The sequence below is a fragment of the Trichosurus vulpecula genome, chromosome 9 (genome assembly GCF_011100635.1).
Source record: "Trichosurus vulpecula isolate mTriVul1 chromosome 9, mTriVul1.pri, whole genome shotgun sequence".
Taxonomy (NCBI): Eukaryota; Metazoa; Chordata; class Mammalia; order Diprotodontia; family Phalangeridae; genus Trichosurus; species Trichosurus vulpecula.
The window spans coordinates 119,403,383-119,414,249 of record NC_050581.1 but is presented as its reverse complement, the minus strand read 5'-3'; the positions used below and the strand labels follow the sequence as shown (position 1 = coordinate 119,414,249).

The following is a 10,867-nucleotide window of genomic DNA, read 5'->3' as shown; positions in this document are numbered from 1 at the left end:
CCTCCCAGGCTGGGCTCAGCCCTTCAGCCCCGCCTGCAGGGCCAATGTTGCCTTATTCTGCCTGAGTTGAAGGGGCCACAGGTGAGTAATTTAAGCGGGCCAGGCTGGAAGATTCTGAGACTCAAGCAGCTAGCTCCCTCCTGTTTCTGGCTGGCTGCCCCAGCCCCAGCCCCTGCCCCTATCACAGGTACAGCTCCTAGGGGCCCTTTCCTTGGGAAATAGGGGGAGAGGGAACAGAGGAAGGGGAGGGTGAGTCTTCCGGCACTCAGGGCCAGACCAAGTTTGGGGAAGACTCTTAGGGGCACTCCTGCCCAGCGGGAGCTGAGCCCCAACACTCCACTCCCATCTCTCCCCCCCCCCCACCCCCAGACCCTGCACTGTGGGGCCCTTTCCTAAGGAAGGGTCTGCCATAATCCAAGACCTGAATGTTCACGGACTGACTGGCTCGGGAGGGGAGGAAAGCTGGGTGACCCTGCCCTGGAGTTCCCTTTCTAGAGGGGCTGATTCTCTTTACTGATCCTTCCTCATCTCCCTAGCTCAGGAAGAATGCTGCCTGCCACGCCTGCTCCTTGGCCCAGCTGATAGTCGCCCCCCTGCCATGGGGTCCTTATTCTGTCTACTTCTGCTCCTCCTGGCACGGGGGCCACCTTCCCTAGGGGAGTCCTGGCAGTGTCCCCGCATCCCATATGCTGCCTCCCGGAACTTCAGCGTCCAGTACATGGTGCCTAGTTTTGAGGCTGCTGCCCCCATTCAAAGAGTGGTAGCCTATTACGAGGGTCAGGCCCTCTTGGTTGCCACTAGGAACCACCTGTACCTGCTGAATGACAGGCTGGAGTTGCTCCAGAGCCTGGTCACAGGCCCTGTCGGCCACCCCAGCTGCGAGTCCTGCGCAGAATGTGAGGGGTCAGAGCCCTCACCACCTGGCGCAGACACAGACAACGCCGTGTTGGTCCTGGATCCCGTCCTACCCTGGCTCTACAGCTGTGGTTCCTCCCAGCTGGGCCGCTGTTTTGTTCATGAGTTGGAGCTTGATGGTGGGACAGTACGCATGGGCCCTACCTCCTGCCTCTGGTCCCCCTCAGACAACAGTCCTCAAGATTGCCCCGACTGCGTAGCCAGTCCACTAGGCACCCAGGTGACTGTGGTTGGGCAAGGCCAGTCTTCTTACTTCTACGTGGCCTCCACCTTGAACCAGACGGTGGCCTCCCTCTATAGTCCTCGCTCTGTGTCCATCCGCAGACTCAAGTCAACGCTCCAAGGCTTTGCCCCTGGTTCCCCTGCTCTGTCCGTGCTGCCCGCATACCTGGCCACCTATCCCATTGAATACGTCTACACCTTCCGCGCGGGCAGCTATGTTTATTTCCTGACAGTTCAGCCAGAGTCCTTGAAAGTTCCCAGCACTTTCCATACTCGATTGGTGCGACTTAGTGCGACCGAGACAGATCTGGGGGAATACCGAGAACTAGTTCTCGATTGCCGCTTTGCTTACAAGAGGCGGCGCAGAAGAAGACAGGTGCCCAGCACCGAGGAGGAAACCTATAATGTGCTTCAAGCAGCCCACGTGGCCCGAGTGGGGACTTCGCTGGCAACGGATCTAGGGGTCTCCGAGGGCGAGAAAGTGCTGTTTGGGGCCTTTGCGGTGAGCCAGGAGGGGAGCCGAGCCCCCCGCCACAAATCTGCTGTCTGTGCCTTTCCCATAACCAAAATGAATGAGTTCATTGATGGTGGCATGGAGAGATGCTGTGAGTCTCAAGCCAACGAGAAGCGTGTGGAGCGAGGTGTGGAGTTCTTTCAGCCCCAGAGCTACTGCCCGGATCCGGTGAGAAGGGGTAGGGAGAAGAGCCAGGGCAGGAGGATGGGAAGGGAAAGTGATGGCAAAAGGGGGGAAAACCCATTGGTTTAAGGTACACAAGGGACAGAATCCTGTCAGGGTTCTTTCCACCGTGGAGAAAATTAGAGGGAGCCAGGGCAAAGTTTGAGGAGAGATTCCTTATCCTTTTACTCCTCCCCCAGGATTTGGCATCAGAGGACCTAGATTCAGACCCTTGCTCTGCCATATATTATAGCACAACCCCAAGCAAATCCCTTTGCCTCTCTGGGCCTCAGTTTCCTCATCTGAAAAGTGAGGTGGTTGGACTAGAATCAAGGGATTTTAACCTGTGGTCCCAGTTTCAGCAAATTTATGAACTTGGATGAGGGAAAATACATTTTTATTTTCACCAAGTTCAACTGAAATTTTAACATCTCCACCAATCATGAAGGAAGGTAAGAAGTCCCAGGGTATTAGGCTTCAGAGGGTTACAAAAGAGGTTTGTGGCACAAAAACAGTCATAACTCCAGGACTAGATGATCTAAAGGTCTTCCCTTCCAGGTCTAGAGCCATGGCAAAGAAGTGGGAAGATGAGGTTGCAGGATCCTGGGGGGGTGAGGTCAGGAATCCTAGCTAATCTGTTTGGGAAGAGGGAAGAATAGGCTCCCGCTCTACAAGACTTCCTCCAGACTTGGCTCCAGCCCCAGCCCCACCCTCTGCCTTGGCCCCATACCCTTGATTTATTAGGTAGTTTCCAAGGTTACACCAAAGGGTGATTACACCATAGCATGAGCTCTGACTCCTCCTCCCCACCCCACAAGCTACCAGGAGGGCAGGCAAATAATCCGTTTCCGGGGATCCTTTCCCCACCCACCTCCAGGACTCTTGCTATCTTCTATCTACTCAAGAGTATGACAATTTATTTTCTTTCCTGTTTGGGGAGCCTGGGCTAAGTCCTCTCTAGGAGACACACCTCCTAAGCTAGCCTTTAGAATCGTTGATTTTATTGCTGAAAGGGATCTTAGAGATCATTTAGTCCAGGGGTTCTTAACTTGGGGCCCATGACCCCCACAAGGGAATCTGTGGAGAGATTTCAGGGGGTCTATGATCTTGGATGGAAAAAAAATTCCTTTTTTTGTGATAACCTTTAACTGAAATTTACCATTTCCTTCAATTGTGAATTAAAATAACACCATTATGCAGAGAAGGGGTCAGTAGGCTTCAGCAGACTGCCAAAGGGCCCAAGACACAAAGAGGGTAAAGAATGTCTACGCTGGTCTAATCCCTTCTATTTACAGAGAAGGGTTAAAGGATGAGACCCAATGAGGTAAAAATGATTCGTTCAAGGTCACACAGACTTGGGATTGGAGCCTAGACCTTCTGCCTCCCCATCTGGCAGCATTCCAGTACCACATGCTGCTGCTCAGAGCTCCATCCCCTGCTACATCAGTGCCCTTTCCCCTGGAGCAGGGAGATGGTCTCTGGGCTTTGTGTGAGTTGGGAGCTTTGGTGCAGTAAGTAGCCCCCAGGATGGGGCCAGGGGTCTTGGCATCGAGAATAGAAAGCCCCTGCCCCAAACAAGCCCTAAGCAAGGCTTGGTGCTGCCATGGGCTAGGAGCCTAGTCTAGGCCCTTCCTAGGAAGGTGGCTGAGGGTCCAGGGCTTAGGTCCATGTCTCCCCTCCCCAAAGGGTGGGCTCAAAGGATTAGGGGTTGAGAGGGTTTGGGGATGGGGGCTCAAGGGTCCTTTCTAGGTTTGACTTGGAAGGTTTCAGAGTCTTCTCTGCATGTGCTGAGGCCAGGACTCGGGAGTTTGTAAACATCTTGGGGTTGGGATCGAAGGCTGCAAGATCAGTTGAGACATGGCCAGGCAGGTGGGGTGGGTGGAGTGTGTGCTTGTGTGTGAAGCAGTACCAGTACCTCCCTTCTTGGCATATGCTGCCAAACTCCATGCCACTGTAGCATTAGTTGGGCCCTGGCTTCTTTTGCCATTTCCTATAGGACCCCAGATTCCTCATCATTACTCCTCCTCCTCGCGGTAGGGTATTGGATTAGGTCTGAGGGGCCTTGTAAGTCTAAATCTATGATCCTGAAAAGTCACTCAGATGGTAATGAGGCAGAGTTGAATTCAGGTCTTCTAACTTCAAATCTGCCTTTCTCTTTCATGAGGGGCTAAACTGCTAAACATCTAGGTTCCTGACAGGGCCCAACCCTCAAGTTCAAACACTATGCACTGATCTCCCCCTTGAAACCCCACCCCACCCCCATTCTATACCTCTAGTCTGAGAGGAGCTGGCCTAAGACTTGATAAATCAAATCTTAGCTCTCCTAGATTCTCTCTGGTCTGATAGTTGGGGGCTGCCCCTTGTGGCCAGGTTAAGTGATTTCACCTGCTCAGGGGCCAGAAGAAGCCATCAGTCTCTGAGTTTAGATGTTAGCTTCTAGGGTGCACTAGATTGGAGGTTTTTAGCATCGCAGCTCCCTTTGGCAGTCTGCTGAAGCCTAGGGAGTTCTCAGAATCAGGTTTCTTAATCATTGGAGGAAATGCTACATTTCAGTTAGAAGTTAGTGAAAAGAAAGATATTTTTTCTCTTTTTTTTTTGCATCGAAGTTCACAGATCCCCTGAAATCTCTCTATGGTCTGTCTCCTGGTTAAGAACCTCTGGGCTAGACTCTAGGGAATTGAAAATCACCAACCATCACCACAAAGCTGCCCTGGGGTTGTGGCTCCAGCTCTCCCAGTGACTGCCTGTGGAACTAGCGCCTGAAGTTCTCTGGGTTCCATCATCCACATGCCCTTCCCATCAGGTCTTTGTACTTTCCAAAGCACTTTCACGGCATTGACTCATTGGATTCTCACCGACAGCCCTGGAAGGGAGGCAGTGCAGAGATGAATATCCCCATTTTCTCAGATGTAAAAACAAAAGACAGCAATTAAAATTTTATTTTAATGACAGAGGATAATAAACACAAGAGGACTTTGATAGGCCCTATTTGAAATAAGCTATGAATCTTCAAACGGGTTGAGGGGGTGCTTTTTCGTTTGGTTCATAAAAGAAAGCTCTGCCACAGAATTTAAAAAAAACCTAACATTTTACAAAAGGAGAAAAAGGAGACTGAAAGAGGGAAGTTATTTTGTCAAAGTCAAATAGGTTTTAAGTGATAGAACCAAGACTTTAGGCCGGGTCTTCTTTCTGACTTTCCAGAGTTCCTTCCCTTGAATCATGTCGCCTCTGTATGTTTAGTCTAATCTCTACTTGGCATATGAAGTGACTGAGGCTCAGAGAAGTTAAGTAATTTAACCAAGAAGTTACTAGTTGAGTCAGAATTAAGACTCAGGCCCTCCAATCCTTATTTCTTTCAAAATTCTTTCCATTGAACTTCTTGAAATTCCAATGCTGAGTTTACCAGTGGGGAAACCCACTGGTAAGATGAACTGAAATAGGAATGTAACCTGTCTCTTTGAGGGGGAGGGTCAAGGTCAACCCAGACCTTCCTTTTCTTCCACCCCGTCAATTCAGTAGCTGGAGAGTGAGTCACTTAGCCCATCCCTGCTCCCAAATAGCACTGGCAGTCCGTGATGCTTAAAGGGAATGTCTTCTCTTTTTACTAATGATACAGCTCATTCCTAGTGAAGAAACAGACCCCCAGGCAGTAAGGGACTGGGCATATCTGGCTCCATTGTGGGAGAGGCTCCTTCCATGGCCCCACAGGACCTCTTACAGACCAGAGTGTTCCACAGTCTCCATTTCTGGATTTAACCACTGCTTTTCCCAGTGCTCTCTTGGCTTTGGGGCAGATACTCCTATTCTTGGGATCATGGATTTAGATCAAGCATGGAAGGACCTTGGAAGGCATCTAGTCTAGGCCTCCCATTTTACAGTTGGAAGAACAGAGGCTTTCCTGACTGGCCCAGGGTCACACAGTAAATGGAATAACCATCTAAATTGCTTAGTGGTTAGACCGGGTTGACTTTATGGCCAGGACACAGACAGACCCCCACTTATCTCCTAGGCAAAATAGATTAGGAGCTGGGACAGAGAATCTGATCTTCGTAGCCCTTGTCTGGAGCAGACCCATCAGAGACCACAGACCTAGGACTGATCATCAGATCATCAATCCAGAGCAGGAAGAGACCTAAGAGACTATCTAGTCTAGCCCACTTCTTTTACAGATGGGGATACTGAGGCCCAAGGAAGTCTGACTTCAAAGCCTGTGTGCTTTCTACTATACCACACTGCCCTCCCCCCCACACACACACAAAGGGCTGTGACCATTATGGGAAACAGGGTCCCCTTTTTACAAAAGTTCTATTCAATAGTAATCCTGAATGGGCCCAGCCAGTGCTTAAGGTGGGGCCCACACATATGTTTTCATCCTGGCTGAACTAGTATGTACTGGTACAGTGGGGGAGGAGGGGAGGATAGGGGTGTGGCAGGCAGACACTTATGTCTGCTGGTAGCCTCCACCCCAGCTGCCTCCTCAGCTGCACAGGCCTGTCTACTCCATTCCCTCCCATCCCAGCCTCTCCCCAAGATTTCTTTGGGGCTTAGAGAGGGCATGAAGGGAAGGAGGAGGGAGGAAAACCAGCCCAGGGAGTCTGGGGAACCTGGGACCAGGCTTAGTCTTCCCAGACAAAGAATCTGATCTCCCTCCTGTTTGTAGGTCTGAGGACAGTGGTGCCAGGCTCCAGGAGCCTTGCTCACCTGCTTGCTCCACTTCCTGGCTTGGTGGGGGTGACTGGAAGTGTGTATTCAGGCTTGTGTCAATCCTATACTTACTTAGGCCTGGATTTGGAGTCCGAGGCCTTGGTTGGTTCAGGACCTGCCTCTCATAGTTCCTGTTTGTGTACCTTGGGCAAGTCATTTAAACAGGACTTATTTCTTCGTCTATAAAAGGAAAGGAAGGGGTTGGACGAAATAATCTCTTGGTTCTCTTCCAAAGGCAGAAAGAAGCCTGGCCTGCTTATCAGGAGACTTGTGTTCTGATCTGGGCTCTGCCTCTAATTCCCTGAGCTTGTCTACTCTGGGTTTCAGTTTCCTCTTCCATAAAATGGGGGTGCCTCCTTCATCATTTGTGAGAATCCCATGTGATAACAGCTGTGGAAGTGTTTTGCTGTGTTGCTTTGTGTGTGTTTGGGAGGGCTAATAGTCATAGTCTACTGGGACACCTGAGGTGTAGGGTGGGGCTGGAAGGACTAAAGATCATTCTCTGGACTTGGGAGAAAGGAGCCCTTGGGGTGAGGCAGGGCTTGAGCTGGCACGTCTGGAAAGTGAGGCCAGTCATGGCCAGAGCCTTACCTGTCTCTGAGTCATGCTGAGAACATTTTGCAGGGATTTCCTTCCAGGAATGGTAGCCCACTCCGCTCCCCTTTTTACTCCCCCCCCCCCTGCCCAGGAGGGTCTCAGGGCCCACCAGGGCAAGAACTGGTTGGATATATTCTGGGGCAAGAGCAGCAGATTTGGAAACAGAGGATCTGGGTCCAAATCCTTACTCTTCTCCTTAACTAGCCGAATGACTGTGGGCCAGTCACTTCCCTTTCTGCTCCTCACTTTCTTCATTTGTAAAAAGGAAGAGGTTGTACTCGATCATATCTCATCTCTTTTCACTCTAAATCCCGTAATCCTCTGTATTCCTAATGTGCCCATTTGGACAGTTGGCCCCTTCTCCTTGAGGGTGGGTCAGTGGGTGGATCTATCCCTGAGGAGCCCAAGTCTAAGGACATTGTATAAGAGAATCTGTGGAGGAGAGGAAGGGGTTAGGCAGTCTGAACTTGGAGACTCATTTCACAAGCATAGGCGTGATCCAGCTGTACCCACATGGAGTATACTTCAATCTTCTCCATTCCCTGACGCAGCTGCTTGGTCAGACCTCAGATTGAGCAAAGTCTGTGGCAATATTGGAAACAGGAAATGTGTGTGTATGTGTGTGTGTATGTGTGTGTGTGTGTGTGTGTATGTGTATGTGTAGTGGGGCGCAGCATGGATCTTGGCAGGAAGAGGAGGAGGGGGAAGATGAGGCTTCTGCAGTGAGCATTTCCTTCAGGGCCCAACCAGCTTTGTTGGGCTAATGGGTCTTTGGTGAGGGGGCGGGGAGGGTGAAATAAGAGTTGGAAGGTAAGAGAATATTGGGGGACAACCCAGAATAAGCTTTGGTCTCAGGAAAAACCTGGGTCTAAATGGGGGTTCTAATACTGACTAGTTGTATAAGTTCAGATAACTTAAACTCTCTGGGACTCAATTTCATCATCTCTGAAATTGAGATGGTATTTGTACTGCCAGCCAAACATGGAGGTAGATGAAGTAGGATAAGCAGGATAAGACAGAGAGTGTCTTCAGTTTGCTTGGGGTACACAAAGGTGACTTAAGTGAAATAAGGTTTGATAGAATGTGGAGAGCCTTGAATACCAGGATCAGAAGTTTATGCTTTATTTGGTAGACAATGGGGAACCACTGAAGCCACTTGGAAGTCTCAAAGAGCTATAGATGTGTGAGTTTTCATTTTTATTCTTCTTAATTCTGCTGACCCTATCTGTTGGCATCCCTCAATCCTCTCTGCAGCCTAAAACCACACCTCTGGGCTCCAATGTCAGCTGCTGGAACTACCCCACAATGATCTCCACCAACCACCCCCGAGTGGACCTCCTCAATGGGCACCTGGACGGTGTTCTCCTTACGGCCATCCATGTTATCCACCAGGGCAATGCTACCGTGGCACACATGGGCACTGCTGATGGGCGCATCCTTCAGGTGAGGATGAGGGCACAACCGCATGGAGTCAAGGCCATGGGTCTCTCTTCTGGCAAATAGCTCTAGACTTGGAGGCAAGAGAGCTGGGTAGAAATCAGTTTTACCAACTTACTGTGTGTGTGTGTGTGTGTGTGTGTGTGTGTGAGAGAGAGAGAGAGGGTGAGAGAGAGACAGAGAGTCACTGAGAGGAAAAGAGAGAGAGAGAGAGAGAGAGAGAGAGAGAGAGAGAGAGAGAGAGAGAGAGAGAGACCTTGAGCCGAGCAAGTCACTGAACCTGTCTAGGCCTCAAGTTTCTCATCTGTAAAATGGAGATAATAAATAGTGACTACTTCACAGGGTTGTTGTAAGGCTCAAATAAGATTTTATGTGCCAAGCATCTGGCAACCTTTTCAGGGCTATGTAGATGTTAGGCGTGATAATCATAAAATACTTTGTGAGTCATTAGGTGCTCTAGCAGTGTCCAATATTTGTGTTAATTTTTGGCCCCAGGTGAAGTTGTTCAGGTCACTCAACTACCTGCTCTACGTGTCCAACTTTTCCCTGGGCTCCTCCCAGCCTGTGCATCGAGACATCAGCCGCCTTGGGGACCACCTGTTCTTCAGCTCTGGGAATAAAGTAAAGTCTAGATCTCCCTGGGAAGCACACGTGCCTCATTCCATGAAGGAGGGCATCATCAAAGGGAATGGGGAGTGCCCCTCTGGTCCCAGCCATTCCTTCCTTAAGGAAGAAGGTCTAATCTCAATTCAGGAAGCATTTATTAAGCACCTTTCAAATACAGGAAGGGCCCTGTGCAGAAATGTAAAGGTAGACAAGATGCAGGTCCTGCCTTCAAGGAACTTGTAATCTAAGCAGTTTGCAATCTAACTTGTAAAGGGGAATAAGAAAGTCAGAGCTAATTGGCCCAGGAAAAGTACTCGGAAAAATTAGAGGAGGGAGTGAGCCCTGCCAACTTGAGGGGGACAGAGGACAGGGCAGGGAGCCAGGATGGCTTTGTGGAGGTAGGCAGCAACTGAGATGGGCCTAGAAGGAAAGGAAGAACTTTAGGAAGTGGAGATAGAAGGGTGGTATGGGATGTGGATTAAGAGAGGAGTCTATTACAGGAATTCAGTTTGCTTGGGGTGTATGAAGGTGAGTTAAATGAAATAAGGAGGGTCTTGAGTGCCAGGATCAGAAGCTTGTACTTTATTTGGTAGACAGTAGGGAGCCACTGAAGGTTTTTGAGGGAAGATGTAACATGATGAGAGATATGCCTTAGGAAGATTACTTGGGCACCCTGTGGGGGAAGAATCAGGGAAAAAGAAAGACTGGGGGCAGGGAGACAGGTAAGACCTGGTCCATGCTTTGAATGGAACTCAGTTTAGTAGAGGAATAAGACAGATTATAATAGATAACAATAATATACAATAGTACATAGTAAGGACATAGGAGAAGTGTAAGGTGGGCATGCTATGAGAAGTGATAAACCAGAGCTCCTCCAGGTTCCCTTGCTAGAGTCCCCACCTTGACCCAAGCTAAGGCTGCCTGCAAAGGGTGAGGGACAGGTGCGTGCTCGCTCTGTCTCTCTCTCTGTCTCTCTCTCTGTCTCTCTTTCTCTCTCTCTTTCTCTCTCTCTCTTTCTCTCTCTCTGTCTCTCTCTCTTTCTCTCTCTCTCTCTCTCTCTGCCTCTCCCTGTCTCTCTATGCTTCTCCTTCTCTCTCTCTGTCTATCTCTCCATCTCTCTGTCTCTTTCTCTGCCTCTCCCTCCATCTTTCTCCCTCTTCACCCCCTTCTCTCTCTCTGTCTCTTTCTCTGCCTCTCCTCCCCTCTCTGTCTCTCTCTGCCTCTCCCTCTCTCTCTGTCTGTCTGTCTCCATCTCTGTCTCCCTCTCTCTTTCCCTCTCCCGCCATCTTCCTCCTTCATCTCCCTTCTCTCAATCTCTCTCTCTCTCTCTCTCCTCTTTCTTTCTTTCTCTTCCTCTCTCTCTGTCTCTCCCTCTCTCCGTTTGTCTTTGTCTTTCTGTCTCTCTCTTCCTTGACTATGACCGATACCCCCACCTTTGCCCACAGGTCTTCAAGGTGCCAATCCGGGGCCCTGGCTGCCGCCACTTCCTGACCTGTAAGAAATGCCTGACAGCTGAGCACTTCATGGGCTGTGGTTGGTGTGGGAATGTCTGTGCCCGGCAGGAGGAGTGTCCAGGTACTTGGCAGCAGGCATCTTGCCCACCCCATATGACAGAGGTATGTTCTTCTCCTGCCTCTGCCCCTACACCCCTACTCCCAGAGCAGCTGTTCTTTCTCCTGGACCAACTCAGGAAGAAATATTAAAATCAAG

At 50.0% G+C, this 10,867-nt stretch overlaps 1 protein-coding gene across 4 annotated transcripts in view; it reads left to right on the top strand.

Moving 5' to 3' along the window:
• Positions 1–552: 552 nt before the first annotated feature.
• MST1R (macrophage stimulating 1 receptor) overlaps positions 553–10,867 on the top strand; it is a 29,928-nt gene continuing 19,613 nt past the window's right edge. For all 4 annotated transcript variants that reach the window (XM_036739502.1, XM_036739500.1, XM_036739499.1 and 1 more), the window contains exons 1-4: positions 553–1,819; positions 8,369–8,557; positions 9,047–9,172; positions 10,603–10,773. In XM_036739502.1, coding sequence (XP_036595397.1) covers positions 599–1,819; positions 8,369–8,557; positions 9,047–9,172; positions 10,603–10,773 — 1,707 coding nt within the window. In that variant the 5' untranslated portion in view covers positions 553–598. The remainder of the gene's footprint in view (positions 1,820–8,368; positions 8,558–9,046; positions 9,173–10,602; positions 10,774–10,867) is intronic.